The sequence below is a fragment of the Protopterus annectens genome, chromosome 6.part0 (assembly GCF_019279795.1).
Source record: "Protopterus annectens isolate FY-2018-M chromosome 6.part0, PAN1.0, whole genome shotgun sequence".
Taxonomy (NCBI): domain Eukaryota; kingdom Metazoa; phylum Chordata; order Ceratodontiformes; family Protopteridae; genus Protopterus; species Protopterus annectens.
In genome coordinates, this window is record NC_056737.1 from 28,047,296 (window position 1) to 28,071,248 (window position 23,953).

The 23,953-nt window shown below is 45.3% G+C and overlaps 1 protein-coding gene across 1 annotated transcript in view; it reads right to left on the minus strand.

Moving 5' to 3' along the window:
* Positions 1–23,953, minus strand: part of LOC122803757 (E3 ubiquitin-protein ligase HECTD1-like) — a 65,895-nt gene that overhangs the window by 17,307 nt on the left and 24,635 nt on the right. The window contains exons 3-4 of the mRNA XM_044073447.1: positions 9,793–10,020; positions 9,098–9,379 (exon numbers count right to left, since the gene is read on the minus strand). Coding sequence (XP_043929382.1) covers positions 9,098–9,379; positions 9,793–10,020 — 510 coding nt within the window. The remainder of the gene's footprint in view (positions 1–9,097; positions 9,380–9,792; positions 10,021–23,953) is intronic.

Below are 23,953 nucleotides of genomic sequence, written 5' to 3' on the forward strand. Positions count from 1 at the left end.
CTAAACATGCATTGTTTAAAAAGTCCCAGGAGTCCTTGATGTAAAAATCCGTTGCCTGAACTAGCGGGTTGAAAATGAAGTCCAGGTATTCCGATATTGTCTCTGTCTTGGTTTTATAGTTAGTTGATACTCAGTTAACCATTGACCCCAGCACTGGCAGCCTTACCTCCAATGTGTACCAGAAGAACACTTACAGGAACAACTTCCTGGATTTCAATAGTCAGCACCCCTTTTTTATGAAGAAGAATGTGCTCAAAGGGCAGTACATCCGCCTCTCCAGGATCATCTCTGATGATGATACCTTCCTCAAGGAAAGCCAATTCCTTTCAGAAATGTTCATCCGCCGACATTACCCCAAACAACTAGTAGAGGATATGTTTCAAGAAGTGGCCTCTCAGATCAGACAGACACCCACCCATCCTTACTCATGGCTTCACCCCCCAGGTGACCACCAGAACTACTGAACCCAAGAACAGAAACTGTAGTTTCCCCATCCCCATCAGCAGAGATATGCAACCCATTAGGGATATCATTGGCAAAAACTGGAACATAATAAGAGCGGACCACAACACCCATCATATAGTGGGTAATGAGCCTGTCTTCTCATACAAGAAGACCAGAACTCTTAAACAAACCTTTGAAAGGAAAGAGACCCCCATACTCAGGAATGGCGCAGACCCCCATGAGCCTGCTAACCCACAAAACCCCAAAGGTATGGGCCCTTGCAAGCATTGTGTAGTCTGCCCTTTCATCCACTCAGGCACATCCTACACTTTTCAACACTGCAACATCACGGTGCAGTTCAAAGCCCGACACGACTGCCACTCAACTTTTGTAGTCTATGCAGCCTACTGCAACCAGTGTTTTTCCTTCTACATTGGGAAAACAATTAGAAAGCTCTCAGACAGGGTGAAGGAACACCTTGCAGCCATCAGGCATAATGACAGTTACAATGCATTAAGCAGATATGCCACCAGCTGCAATGGCTTCACCTGTTTTGAATTTCTAGTGGTAGAACAGGTCCAGCAGTTTTTTGGGGATTGCAACACACTACTGGAGCTGAAGGAATTAAGATAGCAACTCCTCCTTGAAGCAGATACCCCACCAGGGCTCAATGAGAATCTCAACATTAAATGTGCATTAAAGTGGTACAACTAAAAAGTTACAGCACGCCACCTAGTGGCAGGATGTTAGCAGATAAAACCTTTTGTTTTATAGCAGTGTCTCTCATTAGTCCAAATACTACTGCATTGGCGTAGAATATCTACCAATCATAGTGAAGTATTTTTTACACCAGTTAGACTATTTAAAGCTCGCACAGTATTGCAAATGCATTACATTTTGCTCTGATGAAGTTCGATTGTTACCAATAAAGCGAACAAAACGCTCAGCAAATAACAGTTCTGGCTCAGCGTCTATTCATTGGAATTCTGTTTTTGTTTTTAACAGTTCGGAAGTTTTCAGTAGTACATATACATATATATATATATATATATATATATATATATATTCACACACATATATATATATATATATATATATATATATATCTCACCATAATCTGGAGCTCAATCTAGAAACCTATGGTTTCCTACAACCTCTAGATCTCTACTGTTTAGGTTGGGGGATGGACGAGTGGGACATGAGGAAGAATGATACCACACAAATGTCAAGTTATGTTAAGTACATAACTTCTAAATCTGATGTTGTCCATTTTATTCTTCCTCACTCTTGGGTCAGAGTCCCCAGCTTTGTGAATCCTGAGTGGACCTCATGGAATGATGTCTGAGTAAAGTAGATGCAACATCCAATTTGTAATGAGATACAAAATGTATCAGGCTTGGCCCAAGTTGCTGCTACACAAATTTCACTAACAGGAGTTCTGGCTGAAAAAGCAGGTGGACACTGAAGTGGTAAAATGAGCTTTTGGGGGACATGGACGCTGCATGCCATTCAAGGCATAAACTGTATAAATACAACCAGTAGTCCACTTTGCTAGAGTGATTTTGGACACTGCCTGGGCCTAGCTGACTAGGTGAGAATGAAATTAATAGCGGCTCAGATTTTCTATACTGCTTTGTCCTTTGTAGATTGAAACGCAACTTTCTGTACATCCAGCAGATGCAGCATATTTTCACCCTTGTTTGACTAACTGGGAGACAGACTAGCAAATGAATGGCTTGGTTAATTAGTCTATCTATAAAGGTAGGATTGGTTCTTAAAGAAACCCTGTCTTTGAAAAATGTAATGTAATGCAGTTTGGATGACAACTTATAGGTCAGGCACTCTTTGTATAGCTTCCTAGGTAGGTACTAGTTTATCAGCCCGAGGGCCTATGGAAGCCTAGCCAACAAGGTTCCCTGGCTTACGCCACCCAAGAAAGTTATTTTCCTGTGCCACTGTCAAGCAGAGACACTGATGTGATCACCGGGGTATATTTCCTATTTCCCATTCACTCAAGATTTTTCTTGAGTGGCAATGAAGAACTTTGCTTGACATAGATGGGTAGCCTGCTCCAGAGTATGGGAAGTCTCTGGGACAGGAATCTATCCTTCCAGCATGTCCTGTTTATTGTGGTGACAAGGTTTAGGTCCCTAGAGCGTGTAGCTCGGAGGGATTGGGATTTTTTAAGTGTAGCATGTCCAACAGCTCTTGTTTTGACACAGCATTATACATTAGGCAGCGATCACCTCGGAGTAAGCGATATGTTATGGAGTAAAGCTGGAGTTTTTTTGAGACGGTCAGTGTAAGGCATCTGTTTGAGGCCTGTCATCTTCTTTGTGAGCTACTTCTGTATCCTTTCTAGCTGCTGCAGTTGTCTTGTGAGAGGCATTGTACTCTATAATGGGTCTGAGTGTCGAGTAGAGGGGAACAATGACCTCTTTTTCCAGGATGAGAACCCTTTTATGATGAGGTGTGCCACGTAGAAGGACTTCCTGACTGCTGTGGCAATGTGACTATCAAGAGACAGACTACTGTCCACCTGGGTCCCAAGGTCTCATCACACATTCGGTGTTAAGTAGACTGCTGTCTATGTAGTAGTTCATGGGTATAGAGTTTTTACAAAGGGGGTGACAATGCACTTTTTGGCAGTGAGCTTGAGGCCATGGCTCTGACACCAGGCATCTGTCTCAGCGAGGCCCTTCTATAGGATTTCCACATCATTTGGGGACTCTACTATGGCTCCTAGTTTGCAGTCATCTGCGAACTTCATTAGCCAAAGACCTTCTGTGTTAGCCTGTACTTCAGAGAAGTAGATAAACAGGAGAGGTCCCAGGAATGAACTCTTTGGTACTCCACTTGTCACTGGTTTGAAGTCACATTTGGAGTGTGCAACTTTTACAGTGAGTGTTCCGTCAGTGAGCCAGTTGGCAACCCATCTTGTGACTTAGGGATTTATACCTAGTTTAGTGAGTTTAGCTGTAATTCCAGAATGGGAGATGTTGTCAAAAGCCTTGGCAAGGTCAAGATAAGCTGTGTGAATCACCTTACCCTCATCTACGGCTTTGGTGACTGCCTCAAAGAAGTCGATCAGGTCTAAGAGACTTGATCTGCCTTTCACAAACCCGAACTGGGTGGGATCCATTGTTTCAAGGTTACCAATGTCTATGTCTAGGAGTTCCATGATGATACGTTCCATGGCCTTGCAGACCAGGCTAATACGGTGATGGTTCCTGGGATCAGGGGTGGCTCCCCCTTTGTGGAGTGGGATAACTGTTGCCGTATGCCATTCAGTAGGCACAAAGCCTGATGTGAAGCTATGATTGAACATGGTGCTTAGGTAGGGAGCCAGTTCGTTCTGAACTGAACACTTTTGTTGAAGTGACAGCCACTAGGAAAATATCTTTCCAAGTAAGAAATTTCATGTCACAGGAATTCGCAGACTCAAACGGTTTCTGAGTAAGGCCTTAAAGCACTATGTTGTTATCCCAAAGTGGTGATGAAACTTTTACTTTAGGCCGAAGTAGAAAAAACCCTTTCATAAAGGCTCTACATAACCTGGATGTTGAAAGAGGCAACAAAAAGGAAGCATCTTTCCCAAAGTAAAAATTTGAAATTGCAGCCATTTGCAACTTTACAGTGGAAAAACAAGCGAACTTAGGAACAGGAGGATATCCGAAACAGAAGCTAAAAAGGGATCAATATTCTGTTTTGATGCCCAAATTGAAAATCTCTTCCATTTGCTACTGCAAACCTTTTTTGTGGAACAATTTTGGGAAGCAAGTATAATTTCTCAAACGGGTAAAGCTAGCCTGGTCTTTCACAGGATCATTGGAAGTGGAGAAACCAAGTGGTTAACCATAGGGATCCGAGACTGCAACTTTGATGCTCGGATGGAGGGGAGATCAGATCCTGTCTGGGATACAGTACCCATGTGGGATACTTGCTGTGATACCGCAGGAAGGGGAACCGTATTTGACGAGGCCAGAAGGGAGCATTGAGATTCGATATGCTCTTCAACCTGCAGGCTTTCTGTAGGACTTTGGGGAAAAGAGGAATATGAGGGTAAGTATACAGGAGACCAATCGTGGACTAGTGTGTGTTCCTGTGCGATTCCCTGGTTGGGGGAATCAAAGCGAACTACCTGCTGCACTTGTTCAGGGGAGATGCAAAAAGACTGCATCAGGGTTGGCCCCATCAGCCAAATACCTTGCCCACTACTGATGGATTAAGGGACCAATCATATGGACTCAGACAGACCTGCTCAGTCTGTTCGCTAGAACGTTGGCCTGACCAGGAACATGTGTTGCAAGAAGAAAGCAGTTTGAAGAGATTGCCCATTTCCAAACCTTCATGGCCTCCCTGCACAGAGGTTATGAACGGGTTCTCCCCTGCTTCTTGATGACTACTGACATGTTGCTTGTTTGAACTGCTATCGTTCCCAGAGGGAGGCAGTCATGAAAGGATTGCAATGACAGGACCGCCCTCATATCCAAAACGTTTATGTGCAATTTAGTCTCTGTCGTGGACCATGTACCTAGGACCAATCTTCCTTGATAATGCCTCCCCAACCCAACAAAAAATGTCTGTGGTCACTGTGGCTATCGGAGGGGAACAGCAAAAAGCCTGCCAAAAAGGAGGTCATTTGAAACCATTCACCACTGCAAGTTACACTTACATATCATAGTTAGCCTGATGGGAGCAGAAAGTGGATGGTACAGAATGGATCAATGGACCTCTAGTCCAATGCCGTACTTACATGAAGAACGTTGCTAATGGAACTAGGAGAATGGCAGCTGACATGGATCCTAGGGACCACAAAACTAGGTGAGCAGGTGGAGTTGACATCTCCAGTAACAGTTGGACTTGTCTCTATGATATTATCCTCTGTGGAGGCAAGGCTGCTACTTGCTTGACTGTGTTTGAGTTTCTATAAACTCTGTGTCCTGTCCTGGGGACATCTGACTTTGCCAAATTCACAATTCCCAGACAACTGAAAACTTGTAGCAGGTACTGTGTGGCTTGAAGAAGTTGATGCCTTGTGGGTGACATATGGAACCAGTAGTCCAAGTATGGAAACACCAGGAATCTGTACAGTTGCAAGTGAGGTGCTACCACTGTCATACACTTTATGAACCCTCGGGAGGGGGTGGGGGAAGGCCAGTGGTGAGCCCAAAGGACAGTGCTCTGAATTGGTACAGATTGGCTCCTAGCCAGAACCACAACAGTCTCCTAGAGCATCTGTCTATTCTTGACATGATGGTATGTATCCTGGAGATCTATAGAGCACGTCCAATCATCCTTGCGTAGTAGTGGCAGTATGGACTGACCCATCACCATGAGGACCTTCGACTTCTTGACAAATAAGTTCAGACTGCTCAGATCTAGAATTGGTCATGGGTCCCCTGTCTTATGTACCAAAAAGAAGCATGAGTAGGGTACTGCAGCCTCGTTGTTCAGTCAAGACCCTCTGGATGACTTTTTTCTAGAAGCTTCTGAACCTCTGGAATGGCATTCTCCCTCTGTGTGGGTGGATCATCTTACAGATTCCTCCTGGGGTTTTGGAGGTGGAAGGGAAAAGGGAATATAATAACCTCTGGAAATAAGGTTTAGCACCCAAGTGACAGTCGGGCAATCCTTTAGGAGCGCTTGAAGTGCCTGCCAGAGGAAGGTTCTCTGAAGCCTTGGTTCTGAAGACCCGCTCTGCCTATATGGCAGCACCTACTATTAAATCCTCTTCCTCAAGAGGACTTTTCCTGAGACTCCGGGAAAGCATCCTGGGACATCATCTTCCTCCTCTGGTGGTTCCTTGAAAAAGTCCTTTAAGGGTAAGAAATTTTGATCCCTATGACAGATAAGGTCTTTCTCTCCTCCTCACTATGGGTAAGAGTTTCCTTAATTGAAAGTCCAAACAAAGAACCAACGGGGCATTGATGAAAGATGTTTTAAAGGGTTCTGCAAACCAGCAAAACCTCATCTAGGCACGTCTCCTGAGGGCTATGCCTGTGCTGGCTGCTCAAGAGTTTCCCTCTGCAGCATGTGAGATTAGCCTCATTGAGGTGGCCAATTAGGGAGATACCTTCTTGAGGTCCTCCTCCAACCGAGACTCTGCCATACAGTTGGTAAGTTCCTTAACCAGATCCCTCTAGAGAAGCATGAAATGTGCCAAATAATTAAATGCTTTCAGTGTAAAAGTAGTTGAGCCATATACATGCCTTTCCGTACCAGTCCACAGCCAAGACTTCTTGTTCGGGGGATAGACAGTGGAGCTCTGTTCCACCAGCTCCTTCTTGGTGGCTGCTGCCACCACAATGGCATCAATGGGAGCACATTTGCTCGAGTACAGGCGATCACTAAGTGGGCTGAAGTAATTGTCTGCATGTTTGGGTATTGAGTCCATGGTGTCTGGCTCCTTCCACGCCTGGCAGCCAACTAAATCAGAGTAAGTTCAGCAGGGACACCCAGGGCACAGATGGGTCCATCCCAAAGGCCTCCAGAAACAGCAACTACTCGGAGGGGATTGGGATAACCATCCACATTTTTACTTCAGGATTTCTAAAATATCTCTGAAGGAGATACAGTGTGGAGATCTGGAGGACTCTAATTCATCAAAGTCAGTGTCCTCTGTTAAAGACTCCAAAGGTGAGTCTAAGTGCTTCCTCTTGCACTGTTTCTTCCGATTAATCTCCCCCGTGGGATACTCAGGGGAGGAATCATAGGAATGCCAGCCCCCCTGAGGTGGTATGTCTGGTCTGGAAGCTCTCCCGGAGGGGCTGACAACAGACAGGAAGAATGGGTGCAAAGTTCTGATCAGAGGTTGACTGGGTAGGATCCAGGGGATGCGGAGATGCATCTCTTGGTCTGGATAAAGGCCCGTCTGCTCCCCAAAAGGTAGACAAATCCAGGGACCCCCCCCATAGCCAAAGCTACCAAGGGAAAGCAGGAAGAAGCCATCCTGGATCAGACGCTTCCAGATAGCACTAACTGTCAAGGGCCAAAGCCCCTAGGTGAAGAGAGAGATCTGACAAGGTCAGAGCCAAAACCAACCCTGATGAGTCTGCACCAATGGCATTGGCATGGAGCGAGCCTGGGACACTGCCAGATTCGAAGACAGACAAATCCTCAGCTCCAATGACTGTTTTCTCGAAAAAGCCAGATCTTGAAGTTCCAAAACTGGAGGTCGAGTCAGAAGAGGAGACTGAGTTATTTGAGATGGAGCTTTCACAGATCCAGTATGGGTCGGAGATAGCAAAATCTGCAACTGAATCTGAGCTTTGATAAAACTCCGCATCATCCTGTCCCTGTCTGAACAAAAGAGTCGAGACAATCTTGACTTGGCTGAAGAATGTGTAGACTTGACTGTGCAGAGGCTGGTCCGAGCAGTTGGTGCTGGAGAAGATTTGCTCCGTGGGTATGGCTCCTGAACTTCTGATCTGAATGTTTCAGACACAAGGAGGCTTCACCTAGAGATAAAGAACTCTGGATCCAAATAACATGTGATGGATCAGAGGTGAAACTCTAACCTGAAGGTTGGGCATTTACAGCACTTGGATCTTAATAGGTGCCAATTTTGTCGGATCCGAGGAAATTGGATCCAATGAGGCTGGGGATTTGATAGCCTGTCATTTTTCAGGTACAGAAGTTGTGGTTCCTCAGGATGCTGAGAGGGCACACTTTTTTGGCTCCCTGGAAACAGAAGGATTGACAGCAGTTTGAACCCCAGAGGCCTGTAAGAGACCTCTCAATATCAGCTTGTTTGTGCAGTCAAGGACTTTGGGATTAAAGGCCGCACAAATCTTGCACTCTACCTTTAAGTGCCCTGGCCCAAGACAATACACGCACCTCTTGTGGGCATCCAAAGTGGGAATCTTACACCCACAACAGGAGCACCTCTTAAAACCTGTAGGATTATCAAACATACTAATACATGCAGGGGTAAAGCACACATACACGCACTAACAAGGAAGAAGTTAAAGCCAACACACTCAACGGCTCGACTATAACACTACATTACAAAACAATACCAAAAGAGCTTTTTTTTTTTAAACAGCTAAGCAAAAGGAAGGATGGAGAAGATGATCAACAGTTACTGAAGAAAAACATGGAGGGGGAGGGTCAAGCAATCCTACCTCCAATGAAAACTAGCTAAATAGGAGGGGAGGATAGATAGCAAAGTTGACAGCACTAGCGCTAGTTAAAAAGGAGGATTTACTGACAGAAATTGGAAAGAAGCAACTTGTGAAATTGAAAAATCCCACAACTCTCGAGGCTACAAAATCAGATCTGAGCTGGAAGGAGGCAAACAAGATTTGAAGGGTTAGAGAAGTGAGGCATTATTTGAAAGAAAGGAGCTTGAGGCTCAGATCATAAGTCTTGAGAAGCAGTCGAGTCGGATCCGGAGACCCAACAGTGAGGAAGAATGAAATGGACATTATCAGATTCAGCTATTAAACTCACAATCCTTATGATTGTACCACTTCTATCAGTGTCATATGCTCATCTTAACCACCAACTAGGAAAAATCTCAGTCCCAACCAAATAAAATCATGTGAGAACCGCCACACAATACTAACCACTGTAAAAAGAAAAAAAAATATAAAGCTGCTGTCGCTCCTCTACCCAAGTTAATTTTGTACTACAAAGCTGCAAAACTTACATGAGTAACTAATGGAGAGCCTCTACAGAGTGTTGAGAGCAGGCTTACAATGGTGGACACCTGATTACTCAGTTTAGAATCTGCTGGTGTAGATGGGCCTCCAGTGGAACCACGTCCTGGTTTACACGCAGATGATGGTCCAGCTGTACTACCACCTGCTGCAGCCATACGGGAAAGCAGTTCTTCAGTCAATCCATGCTTGGCTAATGGAGCTGGGTCAACTCCACGACGTGTAAATCTGTCCGCTAATGAAGCAAAGCATCTCAAAGCACCATCTGACACCTATGACAAATTAAGATACTTTATTTCACCTATTGTCTTTGCAGTATAACTATCAAGAAACTTTAAAAACATTAATTTTCCAGTGAAAAGTAAAATCAGAGCTTAAATAAAAATGCCCCCCCCCCCTTTTTTTTTTTTTTTTTAATTTCCTATGTTTATGATCTAGCCAATAACTAACTTGGTAAAACATTTAACTGCGTATTTCATACGATTTTCTTAAAATAAATAAATTACACAGTACCTATCATATTACTACGAAGTATGCTAGACTTCCATAGGAAGTTGACTTTTCTACATATATCAAAAATACTCTGCATTTAAAAATTTAGATTCGTCAGCCCCAGGATCTGCTTTAACACTGTAAAAAGGAAGTGAAAATAAAGTATAAAGTCTAAAAGCAGCAGCAAAATTACCTGATGATCTTCATGTTTCAGTAAACTAGACAGGGACTCCACACAAGTCTCTAAAGATGAATCCTGGGGTTCCATCTTCCCACACAACCTTGAAACAACAGCCATGGCAGAGTGCAGGGTATCTTTATGAACCAAATGACCACTGTCCCGAATGAAAGTTAACACACAGTTCAAGCCTCCAGCCTCAAACACTGCACCAGACTCACGAGTACAAATCAGTTCAAGCACCTAAGGAACAATTTAATTTCATTACAGATAAAGCATTTTGACATCACAAACCTTACACAAATTTAAAATGCAAACTGACAAATATTCAAGAAATTCTATCATACTTATTTCCTATTCAGTATCATCTTTACTCGTGTGAAGTGCACACAAAAAAGTAGCTGTATGAAAAGTACAGTTTTGTACTTACAATAAATGTAGATGTCCGATAGGTATGCATCTGCAGTCATCACATATGGGTTGTCCTGCCTCAGGCAGCCCTTCGGTCGGCCGGATTCCAAAGTCTGGGTCTGGCCTCGGCTGATGTTGCACTTTCCCCGACGTCAGAGCGTCTGGGGTATAAAAGCATCAGCCGACGCCATTTTCCTCAGTTTTTCTTGCCCCAGATGCCAGGTGCCCTCTAAGGAAGGCTAAAATTTGGAGATATGCATTGCAAAAACAAATCCAAACATGCACAGTACTATAAAAACACATACACCATAATAGATCCCCCCAGCTAGCTATAAGAATAGTAAGTACCCAAGAAGTATACCACAGAGGGGAAGGAGGGAGGGTAAACCTGACTGCAGATGCATACCTATCGGACATCTACATTTATGGTAGGTACAAAACTGTACTATGTCCTTCAAGGATGCATCTGCAGTCATCACATATGGGTAGAATACCATAGCCAATCTGGGGGTGGAGGTACTAAGTAAAGGATGGTGTAGCTAAGATACCCTGCAGGACTGCCGTAGCAAAGCCTGCTCTGGATCTGGAGTATAAAGGTAAATTGTAATGCTTGGCAAATGTATGCACGGAGCTCCATGTAGCAGCTTCTAAAATGTCCTTGGTAGCCACCCCTCTTAGGAAGGCTGTGGTGGTGACTGTGGCTCTCGTGGTATGAGGTCTAATGTCAGCTGGCACAGTTTTTCCATGAAAGGAGTAACAAAAACAAATGCAATTTCCTATCCATTTTGAAATTGTCTGTTTGGAAATTGCTTTTCCTTGTACCCCAGCAGCATATGCTACAAACAGCTGGTCAGTCTTTCTGTAACTTTTAGTTCTGTCCAAGTAGTAGCGTAACTGTCTGTGTATGTCCAGGGTGTGCAGAAGTTTCTCCCCTTTATTTTGTGATTGTGGGAAGAATGTAGGCAAGTGAATAGCTTGGTTCAAAGATACCCTGGATACCACCTTTGGCATAAATGTAGGATTGGTTCTCAATGAAACTCTGTCCTGATGAAAGATAAGAAATGGCTGTACTGCCATTAGAGCTTGTAACTCAGATACTCTTCTTGCTGAGGTTATGGCCAGAAGGAAGGCAGTTTTCCAGGACAGAAACTGTAGATCTGCAGATGCTGCTGATTCAAAGGGAGGAAGTGTTAGTTTTTCCAACACGATGTTAAGGTCCCAAGCAGGTAGAGGTGGTTTCCTTGGAGGATTGATGTTTTTGATTCCTCTTAGAAACTGTCTCAGGAGAGGATGAGAGAAGACAGGTGGATTAACATTGTATTCTGCTGAAATTGCAGAGGCATGTATCTTAATGGAAGAGTAAGACAGGCCGTTGTGGAACAATTCTGCCAAATATTCCAGTATATGTGCCATGTTCATCACTGTCACATCTAGGCCCTTTGTTGTGTTCCAAGTGTGAAATCTTCTCCATTTTGCTGAATATGCCTTCCTTGTGGAAGGCCGTCGAGCTTCCATAATAATACCCTTCACTCTCTGGGATAGCTTATCCTGAGGAGGAGTCATGGTATTTTCCAGGCAGTTAGCTGCAAGCTTTTCAGGTTGGAATGCAGAGTCTTGAAATTGTGCTGCGTCAGTAGAAGTGGCCATAGGGGGAGAGGCCACGGTTTCGTCTGTGACATGCTCTTTAACAGTGGGTGCCAGTGCTGTCTTGGCCAGTTTGGAGCTATCAGAATCACTCTGGGCTGCTCTGTCCTGATCTTCAGTAAGACCTTGGTCCTTAATGGGAGAGGTGGAAAAGCATACACTGTTAGAGCTTTCCAGCTGAAAGAGAGAGCATCCACTTTCCATGCTTGTGGGTGGTATGTCCTTGAGCAGAATTTCTTCAGTTGATGATTGTGGGGGGAGGCGAACAGATCTATTTCCGGCCTTCCCCATGACTGTGTTATGAGTAAGAAGATGTCTGGGTGCAGCATCCATTCGTGTGCATCCATGATATTTCTGCTTAAGCTGTCTGCCAGTATATTGTCTTTCCCTGGCACGAACTGGGACTGCAGCTGTATATTGAGTTTCAAGGAAAGTTCCCATAGATTCATTGCCAGTCTGCAAAGAGGGTAGGAATGGGTGCCTCCTTGCCTGTTTATGGACCACATAACTGTTGTGTTGTCTGTCCTTATGACTAGGTGGCCTTGATAAAGAAAATGTTTGAAGGCCTCGATTGCGTGCATCACTGCCAGCATTTCCTTTTGGTTTATGTGCATGCGCAGCTCTCTTTGTGACCATAGCCCTTGGATACATCTGCCCTCCATGTGTGCTCCCCAACCTTGGTCTGAAGCGTCCGTAGTGATGATTTGGTTGGCTCTTGGCTTGCTGAAGGGCAACCCGCTGTTCGACTGGCAGGCTTGAGCCCACCACAGAAATTCCTTTTGGAGGCACAGAATGAGTGGGATCAAAGTTTCTAAGCTGTGACTGTGCTGAGTCCATAAACTCCTTAGGTACCATTGTAATTTTCTCATATGCAGCCTTGCTTGTGGAATCAGAAGAATGCAAGATGCCATGTAACCCAGGGCCTGCAGGATTTTCCTTGCAGTCAGCTGAGTTTGTCTTGTCAGATTCTTGAAGTAATCCGGTAGTTGTTTTTGTTTTTCTTCTATGAGAAAGGCCATTTGGGTGGTTGTGTCTAGATCCGCACCCAGAAAAGTTATTCTTTGGGATGGAACAAGTCTTGATTTGTGGATGTTGACTGTATATCCCAAGGCCTGCAGTAGGTGGACGGCATAATCCAAGTCCTTTAACAAAGTTTGCTTGCTGTCCGCTTGTATAAGGCAGTCGTCCAGATATGGGTAAATTTGTATCCCCTGAAGTCTGCAGTGTGCAATTACTGATGCCAGGCATTTCGTGAATACTCAGGGCGCAGTAGATAAGCCAAAGGGCAATGCTGAGAATTGATAATGCTCTGACCCTGCAAGAAATCGGAGGTGTCTTCTGCAACTTTGTCTGATAGGGACATGCAGGTATGCCTCCTTGAGGTCTAGAGTCACCAGCCAAGACCCCTTGCCCAGCATGGGAAGGAGTTGCTGTAGAGTCAGCATTTTGAATTTTGGCACAATGAGGTAAGTATTCAGTGCGGACAAGTCGAGAATAGGCCTCCATTGATTTTCTTTTCTTGGAACAAGGAATAATCTGGAGTAAAATACTTGGCCTTGTTCTGAAAGAGGTACCTTTTCTATAGCTTTCATTTGTATTAAGTTGGAAATTTGTTTCAAAGCCTCTGCCCTCTGATTTGGTGGCAGGTCTGGCATACCTTTTCTTTTTGGCAATGTGTGGAAATGGAACCTGTATCCTTTGTCTATTATTTGCAGTGTCCATGTGTCCCTTGTAATGCTGTGCCAATTTTTTGAAAATAAAGAAAGCTTTCCGCCCAAAGGTGCTAATAGAGCCCTGGTCGGCGGAGTCAAAACAAAGTCATTGAGTCTGTCCTGGTGTAGCAGTTGTAGTTCCTGCACTACCTCTCTGGTTGGGAGGCTGCCATTGACGGCCTCTGTAAGTAGCCTCTAGCTTGCCCTCTACCTCTGGCACGCCTATTCCTGCCTCTCAGATCTGTCTCAGTCCGGAAAGGACCAATTCTTAGTAGGCCAATTTCTGCTGAATCTTGGTGGTTGGACTTGCAGAAAGTCTTTGACTGTTTGCACAGATTTTGCCTTTTCTTCAAATTTCTTTAAGACCTCTTGAGCCGTGGAACCAAATAATTTTTGCTTTTCCATAGGAGCATCCAAAAGCTTAGCTTTAACATGGTCTGGCAGAGATTGTTCCTTCAGCCAAGCATGCCTACGTATGACTGCACCTGTCATAGCTGACCTACATGAAGCTTCCAATGCATCATAACCCACACTGCAAGAAATGGTTACTAACCTGCTGGGAGTTATGTACCAGATCCTGAAGGGATTTGCGATCAAGGGGTTCAGAAGAAGACAGTTTCTTATGCAATTCATCTAACAAATACTCTTGGTACTGTATCATATGAAATTGACAATTTATTGCCCTCATGGAAAGAGTTGCAGAAGTATACACTTTCTTACCCCATCTCTCTAAAGCTGTGGACTCCCTTTCAGAGGGTAGAGGATTTCTAGCAGTGGCAGCTGCAACCCCTTTTGGGCCCTGGGAAATAGTTTCTGGATCAGCAGAGTGGGCCTTGTACAGGTGTAGATGCGAGTCCGGGACCCTGTAGTACCTATCAGGTTTGGCAGGAGCCGGAGGGAGAGAGTCAGGGGCTGTACTAGCATCAGAGTACACGTCATCAATAACATTCAAAACAGGAGGTATAGCTAAAGGCCTATGCTGAGGTAAATGTAAAAGGTCCTTAATCTCTTTCTAGAATCAGAGAATTCCTGACCCTGCCATTGAAAATGTTCTCTCAGAGTGTAATGTCTCTCCAAGGAAAACTCTTCAGGAGGGGAGGCCGAGGGAATAGATTCTTCAGCATCAGAATCCTCGTAGGCCGAATAAGCCTCCTCCTGGTGGTCTGACAGAGTAGAGCCATCAGTGGACTCATCTGAGGAGTGGGGGTCAGAGGGCTCAACCCTGGGCCTTTTGTCTGGAGGTGGTTGACAGCCCCTGTCCGGATGAGGTTGAGAACCTCAAATTAAGGAGATAAGATCCTCTGCTAAGCTAAGAATAGTACAGTTTTGTACCTACCATAAATGTAGATGTCCGATAGACATGCAACTGCAGTCATAACATGTGGGTTGTCCTGCCTCAGGCAGCCCTCGGTCAGCCGGATTCCAAAGTCTGGGTCCGACGTCGGCTGATGTCGCATTTCTCTCTGACGTCAGAGCGGCTGGAGTACATAAGCATCAGCCGACGCCATTTTCTTCAGTGTTTCTTGCCCCAGATGCCAGGTGCCCTCCAAGGAAGGCTGTAATCAAATTGTAAGACAGAAACAGGATTCCAAACAAATACATGAGCAATCAAAAACAAATACACCATAACAGATATCCCCAGCTAAGAGTAAGAGGGATAGGAGTGGACCCTAGGCATAGAGGGGTATGGAGGGAGGGAAAACCCGACTGCAGTTGCATGTCTATCGGACATCTACATTTATGGTAGGTACAAAACTGTACTATGTACTTCAAGAATGCAACTGCAGTCATAACATGTGGGTAGAATACCATAGCTTAGCCGAGGGAGGAGGTATGCTCTAGGAAAGAGATGGTGTGGCAATCAAACCCTGCAGGACTGCCGAAGCAAAGCCTGCTCTGGATCTGGAATATAGAGGGAGATTGTAGTGTTTGGAGAATGTATGCACGGAGCTCCATGTAGCAGCTTCTAGAATGTCCTTTGTAGGCACCCCTCTTAAAAAGGCTGTAGAGGTGTCTGTAGCTCTGATGGAATGTGGTCTGACATAGGCTGGAACAGTCTTTCCATGAAAGGAATAACAGAATCTGATGCAATGTCCAATCCATTTAGAAATAGTCTGTTTTGAAATTGCTTTTCCTTGGACTGCAGGGGCGTAAGCTACAAAAAGCTGTTCAGACTTCCTACTGGCCTTGGTTCTGTCCAGGTAGTATCGAAGTTGTCTATGAATGTCCAAGGTATGCAAAAGTCTTTCCCCCTTATTCTCAGGATTGGGGAAGAAAGCAGGCAGATGAATGGCTTGATTTAGAGAAACCCTAGATACCACCTTTGGCATAAAAGTAGGGTTGGTCCTTAATGAAACCCTGTCTCTGTGGAAAATAATAAAGGGTGGTATTGCCATTAGGGCCTGTAGCGCCAAAACTCTTCTTGCTGACGTAATTGCCAACAGGAAAGCTGTCTTCCATGAGAGAAAGTCCAAGTCAACTGAAGCTGCTGGCTCAAAAGGAGGTAGAGTCAGTTTTTCTAAGACAAAATTGAGGTCCCAGGCTGGCACTGGGGCCTTTCTTGGTGGCTTAATGTTCTTGATTCCCCTGAGGAATTGTCTTAGTAAGGGGTGAGAGAAAACAGGAGGATGAGTGTTGTATCTAGCTGAGATAGCAGATGCATGTATCTTTATTGAAGAATATGAGAGGCCGCTCTGTAACATATCTGCCAAATATTCCAAGATAAGTGGGATGTTCAGTAATGATGCATCATGCCCCTTGCTGGTATTCCAATTGCTGAATCTTTTCCACTTTGCTAAGTAAACCTTTCTGGTGGATGGTCTTCGAGCCTCTGTTAGTATCCGCTGAACTTCCTTGGAGAGAGATAAGCTGAAGTTATTTATAGGATCTCCCAGGCTGTTAGCTGCAGTGTCTGAAGGTTTGGATGCAGTGTTTCGAAATTGTGTTGAGTCAAAAGTAGAGGCCACTGAGGGAGGGCCCACCTCCTGGTGTGACATATGCTCCGTAGTAGTGGGTACCAGTGTTGTCTTGGCCAATCCGGAGCTATTAAGATTCACTTGGGCTTCTCTGCTTTGATCTTTAGTAATACTGAGGTCATCAGTGACAGAGGTGGGAATGCATAGATTGCTAGGGAGTTCCAGTTGAATGAAAGGGCATCTATTTTCCAAGCCTTTGGATGGTATGTCCTTGTGCAAAATTTTGGTAGAAGATGGTTGAGGTGAGAGGCAAATAAGGTCCACTTCTGGCTTGCCCCACGTCGAAGTGAGTTGTCTGAAAGCCTTCGGATGTAACCTCCACTCGTGTGGATCTGTGAAATTCCTGCTTAGGCTGTCCGCCAACACATTGTCTTTTCCTGGAACAAACTGGGATTGTAACTGGATGTTTAGACTCAGTGATTTCTCCCAAAGCTGCATTGTCAGTCTGCAAAGGGGGTAAGAGTGGGTGCCCCCCTGCTTGTTTATGTACCACATCACAGTGGTGTTGTCTGTCCGTATCATTAAATGGCCTTGCTGGAGTTGGTGCTGAAAAACCTCGATGGCATGCATTACTGCCAGCATTTCCTTTTGGTTTATATGCAGATGTGTTTCCTTTGGAGACCAGTGTCCTTGTATACACCTGCCTTCCATGTGTGCCCCCCATCCAAGGTCTGAGGCGTCTGTAGTCATGGTCTGTGTTATCTGTGGTTTTTTGAATGACATACCTGTGTTTTCCTGGCTCACCGAGGCCCACCATAGGAATTCCTTTTGTAGGCATGGAATGAGTGGTATGATTGTCTCCAAGTTGTTGCTGTGTTGAGACCAAATGCTTTTTAGGTACCATTGAAGCTTTCTCATGTGTAGTTTTGCTAATGGAACCAGTAAAATGCAGGATGCCATGTAACCCAGGGCCTGTAGAAATCTCCTTGCAGTCATCTGGGTGAGTTTTGCTAAACCTTTGAAGTAATGAGTTAACTTCTCCTGCTTGTCTTCTGTCAGGTAAGCCATTTGAGAGGCTGTGTCTAGTTTGGCTCCTAAGAAGATTATTTGCTGGGATGGCTGCAGTCTTGACTTTTGGAAGTTGACTGTGTATCCCAGAGCTTGAAGTAATCGTATGACATAATCCAGGTTTTTTGTCAACATCAATTTGTCGTCCGCTTGTATAAGGCAGTCGTCCAGGTACAGGTAAATTTGTATACCCTGGAGCCTGCAATGACCAATTACTGAAGCCAGGCATTTTGTAAATACTCTGGGCGCAGTAGATAAGCCAAATGGCAATGCTGAGAATTGATAATGCTCTGGCCCAGCAATAAATCTGAGGTATCTTCTGCAGCTGTGTCTGATAGGGACATGCAGGTATGCCTCCTTGAGGTCCAGAGTAATCAGCCACGACTCCTTGCCCAGCATGGGAAGGAGTTGCTGTAGTCAGCATTTTGAACTTTGGTACTATGAGAAAGGTGTTTAATGCGGACAAGTCCAGTATTGGTCTCCATTGAGATTCTTTTCTTGGAACAAGGAACAGTCGAGTAAAACCCCTGTTCTTGTTGTGGAACTCTTTCTATTGCTTTCATTAGAGTCAGCAGAGTGATTTACTTGATAGCCTCTGCCCTTTGATGTTGTGGTAGGTTTGGCATGCCTTGTTTTCTTGGTAAGGTATGAAAATGAAACCTGTACCCTCGGTCTATAATGTCCAAAATCCATTTGTCCTTTGTCAGTCTGTGCCAGTTTTCTGCAAACAGAGATAATTTTCCCCAAGGAGCTTCTAGTTGTTCCCTGGTAGGCGGTAGTAGAGGAAAGTCATTGAGTTTGTGGTTGTTGGGCAGGTGAAACCCCTGCGTCACTTCTTTGGTTTCCTGGCTGCCATTGTCGTCCCCTGTAAGGGCCTCTGTATTGGCCTCTTCCTCGGCCACGTCTATTCTTACCCCTTTGAAACTTTTCTGGATTAGGAAAGGACCAGTTTTCTGAAGGCCAATTCCTACTGAATCTGGGGGGTTGAACCTGGAGGAAATCTTTCACAGTCTGAACTGATTTTGCTTTTTCTTCGATGGTCTTTAACACATCCTTAGCATTTGCACCAAAAAGCTTGTTCTTTTCCAAAGGTGCATCCAGAAGTTTTGCTTTTACATGATCTGGTAGAGGTTGATCTTTTAACCAAGCATGTCTACGCATCACTGCCCCTGTCATAGCTGCCTACATGAAGCTTCCAGTGCATCATATCCACACTGCAGGAAGTGATTGCTTACTTGCTGAGTGTTATGTACAGCTTCCTGCAAAGTCTTCCTGTCTAAAGGATCAGGAAAAGCTAAAGTTTTTTGTAAATCTTCTAAGAGATAATCCTGATATTGGAACATATGAAAAAGGCAATTTAAAGCTCTCATAGATAAGGTAGTGGATGTGTAAACCTTTTTACCCCATCTCTCTAATGACCTTGCTTCCCTGTTGGAGGGCAAAGGATTTTTAGAGGTGGAGGCTGAAACTCCTTTAGGCCCCTGTGAAATAGTTTCCAAATCAGCAGTATGGGCCCTGAATAAATGGGAATGAGTTTCTGGGACCCTGTAATACCTGTCTGGCTTGGCTGGAGCAGGAGGAAGAGAATCAGGGGTAGCACTAGAGTCAGAATACAAATCATCCAGAACATCAAGTACAGGAGGAATAGCTAAGGGCCTGTGCTGAGGCTTCTTAAGGAAAGTCCTAAGGCGTTTCCTAGAATCAGAATATTCCTGACCCTGCCACTTGAAATGTTCCCTCATGGTGTGCAGAACTTCCCCAAAAGAAATATCCTCAGGAGGGGAGGCCGAAGGTATGGAATCTTCTGCATCCGAGTCCTCATAGGTCTGGAAGAGCTCTTCCTGGCTATCAGAGTGGACAGAGCCCTCAGAGTCTTCATCTGAAGGAGTAGGGTCAGAAGGTTCAACCCGGGGCCTTTTATCAGGAGGAGACTGGGATGCTCTCTCAGGATGGGCCTGTGAACCTCTAATCATGGAAATTAAAATCAGCAGCCATGGACATAATTTGTGTCTCCGGAGTCGGCTGAGGTAAGGATTTTGAAGAAATATGCTTTGTTTTGCTGGCTGCCTTAGCCCTAGTGTAGACCTTAATAGACATGGCCATAGGAGGCCTGGCAGCTCCACGTGCAGGAGTGACCTTGTCTACAGCAATGGTCTCGGGCATTTCCTCAGTTTCGGTATCCGGAGAAAAGTCTATAACTGGCGGAGTAATGTCTGGAATCGGAGTCGTCGGTAATGCGGTGTCTTCGGTTCGGAGCGGTGGAGAGACAGTCTCAGAGGGAACTGGAGCACTCGCGCTAGGTTTTGGCGTGGAGTCGGTGGTAGACGCGGGCCGAGGATGTTGGTCCCGGTCTTTTCGCTTTTTGGGAGTTTGCGATGTCGGAAGATCCGACGGCATGGTGTAAGCAAATTTATCGCCGAAAAAACTTCAGCGAACTCCGCCCGGCACCTGACAGTGCGCTAGTTTAAGCGAGCACAGGCTACACAGGCCGAGACGTCGTGGTCTGGGCCCAGGCAAGGGAGGCAGTAAGAGTGGAAATCCTTATGAGGTATTGGTTTACCACAAAAAAGACAATTGTTAACTTTTTCAGTAATTTCTGACATCGGCTAAGGCAAGAAAAGGTCAACGGGGTACTTAGCTTTTTTGATGACTTCGGTATCGTAGAATACAGGAGCTGACCGACTGGCACTTGCGAACCGCTTCTGCTTCGGGCACCGCGCGGCAAGAAAGACTGAAGAAAATGGCGTCGGCTGATGCTTATGTACTCCAGCCGCTCTGACGTCGGAGAGAAATGCGACATCAGCCGACGTCGGACCCAGACTTTGGAATCCGGCCGACCGAGGGCTGCCTGAGGCAGGACAACCCACATGTTATGACTGCAGTTGCATTCTTGAAGGACATCTGTGAGCCAGCAGAAGGTCTCAGAGGTAACCTTGGGAGGCAAAGCTTTAGCAAGTTTAGCAGCTTTAGCCCTAGAGAAAGCCTTAATGGACATGGATGCAGGAGGTCTGGCTGCACCACGTGCAGGAGTAGACTTGTCTAAAGGAATGGTGTCGGAAGGTTCCTGGACACCAGTTTCAGAAGGTAATTCAATAACCGACTCGGTCGGGGCCTCCGGGGCCGAGGTAGTCGGTTGTGCGGTTTCGGTAATCGGAAGTAAGAAGGACTCTGTTTCAGCCGAGACCGAGACACTCGCTGTAGGCCTGACCGTGGTTTCAGCCAAAACCTCAGCCCGCGTGTGTCGGTCCTTGTCCTTCCGTTTCTTAACTAAATGCGAAGTCGGAGTCTCCGACGGCATCTTGTAAGCAAAACTAGCCCCAAAGAATTCCTCTGCAAACTCCAACCGACGTCTAAGAGTTCGTCGGTTGAAGGAAGCACAAGCTGAACAGGCCGAGACGTCGTGGTCTGGGCCTAGGCAAGGGAGGCAGTAAGAGTGGAAATCCTTATGAGGTATTTGTTTCCCACAAGTTAAACAATTATTAACTTTATCTGACATCGGCTGAGGCAAGAAAGAGTCCCCAACGGGGTACTTAGCTTTTTCGAAGTCTTCGGTAGCTGAATCACAGGAGCTGACGGACCGGCACTTGCGAACTGCTTCTGCTTCGGGCACCACGCGGCAAGAAAGACGGAGGAAAATGGTGTCGGCTGATGCTTTTATACCCCAGACACTCGGACGTCTGGGAAAGTGCGACATCAGCCGAGGCCAGACCCAGACTTCGGAATCCGGCCGACCGAAGGGCTGCCTGAGGCAGGACAACCCATATGTGATGACTGCAGATGCATCCTTGAAGGACATCAAGTTACTCATACTGGAGTTGAGTTTACTGCACAGCCTGCAATGTTCAAAATCAAATGAAAATGCAATGGTTTACTGGGCTGGTCAGGGTCAAAGTGACATGCACACATGGCCCCAGAACTTGGGGGGAGGGAGAATGCACTAGTATGGCTACAACCTATAAGGCCGATGATGTATTTAGACCAAACAGCTCTTACAAACTGCAAACAGCAGGAGAGACAACCAATTTACAAAACATCTAAATGTAGCAACAAAAATGGGCATAAATCAAAGTCAAGTAAAGTAGTTACCCTAATGATAGATTCATGCGAACTTATGACTGGTTCAACCTGTGGGTTCTCAAGCCATCTTGGATCAGAGACCAGCCATATTACAAAGATTTCAAACCACCAAGGTCCACCTCCTCTACCCATAAACCTTCTCTCAACCAAGATTACTTCAGATCAAGTTTGCCCCAAAATGACACCACTCAATCTCTGAAGTCCTGACCCTGACCCTGAGAAATAGTTTCTGGGTCATCAGGAACCCTGTAACATCTGTCAGGCTTAACAGGAGCTGGAGGTAAGGAGTCAGAGGTAAGACTGGCCTCCGAAAACACATCTACAATGTCTAACAGGTGGGATGGCTAGTGGCTTGTGTTGAGGTAGTAAAAGGAAATCTTTGAGCCTCTTTTTAGATTCTGAAAAATCTTGGCTCTCCCAGTGGGAATGCTCCTCCCTTCATGGTATGTAAGGTTTCCCCAAAGGAATAGTCCTCTGGAGGAGAAGCTGAAGGTATAGATTCTTCAGCATCAGAATCCTCATAGGGGGGAAGAGAATATTCCTAATCAGAAGAGGAATCAGAAGAAATGGAAACCTGATCTGAAGATTCATAGTCAGTCTCTTGCCTAGGCCTCTTTTCAGGAGGGGGATGGGAACCCCTGATCAAGGTAATCAAGTCTTCGGCCATTTTGAGCATTTGTTTTTTGGGCATAGAGGCCTGACCACATGGCTCTTGAGTTTGTTTCTTTGCTTTGGAAGGTGCTTTAGTCTGCCTTTGAAGCTGAAGTTGGTTTCATGTAAAAATGTTTAGGTCTGAATATACCCTCAGAAGCCAGTACCTGCTCAGCAGCTACGGACTCATCTGAAGGGATAATATCCGAGGCTCCAATACCTTGAGTTTCCAGTGGCATGCCCAACTCCACGTGGGAGTCTGTAGCAGCCTGCGACTCTAAAGTAGCGGGTGTCAGGGGCTGCAAAAGCGCCTCACTGAGGACTGGCGACTGGCTCAGGAGAAGGTTAGTCTGTTTTGGGCCTCGGCTGTCTCTTTCCTTTACTTTGCGTTGTTTGTGAACTCCGGTATTCGGATGGCTATCCAATGACATTTCTGGATAATTAAACCGGCGTCCAAAATAGTTTAAAGCAAAATCATACCGACGCTTAATAGTGCATTGGTTAAATCTAGCACAAAACCGACAACCAGAAAAGTACAGTTTTGTACCTACCATAAATGTAGATGTTCGAAGATCCACATTGCTGCAGTCCTAACACTTGGGTAGTCCGCTGTCCCTCGGTCGGCCTGAATATCAGAGTATAAGGCTGACGTCGGTCAAGGCGCATTTGACTGACATCAGAACGTCAGGGTACAAATGCGCATGACCGACGTCATATCCTCAGTCTTTTCTTGCCCCAGATGTCAGAAGACCCTAAAAAGAAAGGTCAAAACCCATAGACAACAACTAAACAACCAACCAGCCTAACACCAAAAATATATACAATATATACAATATACACAATATACCTCAGATGGATAACCCAACCCACACAACCACCTCACACTACAGAGGGGAAGGAGGGAGGGTAAATTGGACTGCAGCAATGTGGATCTTCGAACATCTACATTTATGGTAGGTACAAAACTGTACTATGTTCTTCATCTCACATTGCTGCAGTCCTAACACTTGGGTAGAATCCCAAAGCAGAGGTAAGGGAGGATGGCTAAACTATAATGAAGCAGGAGCTGCCAAAATGCCCTGCAACACAGCAGTGGCAAAACCAGCCCTGAATTTAGAGTATAGTGGAAGGTGGTAATGCCTAGAGAAGGTATGCACTGAACTCCAAGTGGCTGCCTCCAGAATATTCTTAGTTGCCACCCCCCTCAAAAAAGCTGTTGAAGTGGCAGTAGCCCTAGTGGAATGAGGCCTAATCCCAGCTGGAATCTCTTTGCCATGATGGGAATAACAGAAAGCAATGCAAAATCCAATCCACTTAGAAATAGTTTGTTTTGACACGGGCTTGCCCTGAGAGCACAAAGCAAAAGAAACTAATAACTGCTGAGATTGTCTGAACCCTTTAGTTCTGTCCAAATAATATCTCAACTGCCTGTGTACATCTAAAGTGTGCAAAATCTTTTCCCCTTTATTTTGGGGATTTGCATAGAAAGTAGGCAAATGAACAGTTTGGTTTAAAGCCACACTAGAAACCACTTTAGGCATAAAGGAAGGATTAGTACGTAAAGATACCCTATCCTTATGGAAAATTAAGAAAGGCTCAACTGCCATAAGGGCCTGCAATTCAGAAACCCTTCTTGCAGAGGTAATGGCCAACAAAAAAGCAGTCTTCCATGACAAATATTTCAACTCAGCAGTAGCT